Source organism: Monopterus albus, unplaced genomic scaffold (assembly GCF_001952655.1).
Source record: "Monopterus albus unplaced genomic scaffold, M_albus_1.0 scaffold2529.1, whole genome shotgun sequence".
In the NCBI taxonomy this organism is placed as follows: domain Eukaryota; kingdom Metazoa; phylum Chordata; class Actinopteri; order Synbranchiformes; family Synbranchidae; genus Monopterus; species Monopterus albus.
The window spans coordinates 1-1713 of NW_018130402.1; the positions used below are offsets into that span (position 1 = coordinate 1).

At 43.0% G+C, this 1713-nt stretch overlaps 1 protein-coding gene across 1 annotated transcript; it reads right to left on the bottom strand.

Annotated features, from left to right (window-relative positions):
• Window positions 1-45: 45 nt before the first annotated feature.
• Window positions 46-1659, bottom strand: LOC109954006 (aldehyde dehydrogenase family 9 member A1-like; the record flags this gene model as incomplete). The annotated part of the gene is made up of 4 exons (XM_020589439.1): window positions 46-380; window positions 471-611; window positions 1172-1368; window positions 1500-1659. Coding segments are annotated over 4 exons (723 nt in total), but the record flags the coding sequence as incomplete, so codon positions are not given.
• Between the last annotated feature and the right edge of the window lie 54 nt (window positions 1660-1713).

The window sequence follows — 1713 nt, forward strand, 5'->3', positions numbered from 1 at the left end:
TGTTTTACTTTGCTCCAATTAAAGAGCAATAAAACATCATGATCATCTGGTTTTGTTATTACTTTATTAGACATGTTTTGCAAGCCATGTCATTTTATTGTAGCCCTCCTGATGATTGAGATCTGTCCATAGGGCCTGCTGTAAAAAAGTAACTGTCACTGCATTAATCTAACAAAGGACCACTGACACACCTCCTTCTTGGCCTGACTGACATATCCCAGCACTTTCTCCAGCTGTGGCTTGCTGATCAGTGCTCCCATGCGGGTGCTCTCCAACAGGGGGTCACCAATAGGGATGGCCTTGGTTCTCCTCACCACTTCTTCCAGGAACTTGGGCATGATATCTCTTTGCACAAACACTCTGGTTCCATTGCAGCAAACCTATATTTCAGAGTGAAATGTGAACCAGTAAGAACTAGCCAAGAATCCAATGGATTAGTTCAAGACTGACATTCAATACAACAGGCTCACCTGTCCCTGTGTGAGGAAGTTTGCCATGAGTGCTCCCCTCACAGCATTCTCCAGCTCACAGTCTTTGAAAATAATGAGGGGAGATTTACCTCCAAGCTCCAGAGTTACCTGTTTCACACCCTTCGCAGCCATCTCCATGATCTGAGTGCAAGGAGGACACACAGTATATACCTAAGGACATCTGAAGCCCTGCAGAGCAATTCAAGTATTCCACATGTTTAAGGTATAATGACAAAGCACAGGTATATCTAATATTATTTTGTATTCTGTGCTTTCCATTCATTTATCACATATTATTGCACCATCTTTACATCTGTTATCAGTCACACCGTACCTGCGATCAAAGATGTCACTGTTAAATGTTAAACTTTCCAAACCAAGCTTCACTCACATTTGCATTACCACACAAAGATAACAAACTCTGACAAAATCAAACGCTGATCCAATATTTACAGTGATCCAATAACTGCCTCATGTCTCAGTGAAGTGACTTTAAAACAACTCAAATCTAAGACTAGAACATGCTTTTCAGAAATAATCAGTGGTAATGCAATCTGAAAATCATTTGAGGTAAATGGACAAGACCAACTGTAAGGTGCTTTAAAAGGAAGGGGTGACTCAGTTAACTTCAGTTTGAATGTTTACTACTAGGATGCCAGTTGTGATTGTCTGATTCTTGTCTCATTGTGCCTTTTCTATACCTTTTTCCCTGTAGGCACACTGCCAGTGAAGGTGACTTTGGCAGCCATTGGGTGATGACAGAGCAAGCTACCAGTCTCTGCTCCACCTTGTACCACACAGAAGAGCCCGTCAGGTACCCCTGCCTCTTTGTAGATCTCAGCCAGTATCACAGCAGTCACAGGGGTCATTGGAGAGGGTTTAAAAACCATGGCATTACCTAGTAACAGAGCCCAAATGCAACATTGCAGGTTAGAGTCTAAAGGGTACAAGAGACATGACTGCTAATTAAACAGGCAGATGTAATCATTTACAGCACCATAATAATGTGCAACACACTGGGAAACTCACCACATGCAAGAGCAGGAGCAGATTTCAATGCAGCAATCGCGAAGGGGTAGTTCCATGCACCAATTCCCACACACACACCAAGGGGCTCCCTCCTGGTGTAAGCAAACACTCCCCCAGGAAGCTGGACGTGCTGGCCTGCACAAAGTGAGAGCACAACCCAACATTAACAAAACACTAAGTTTTGGAATATCTGAGGCAAGAAAAACAAAAAACA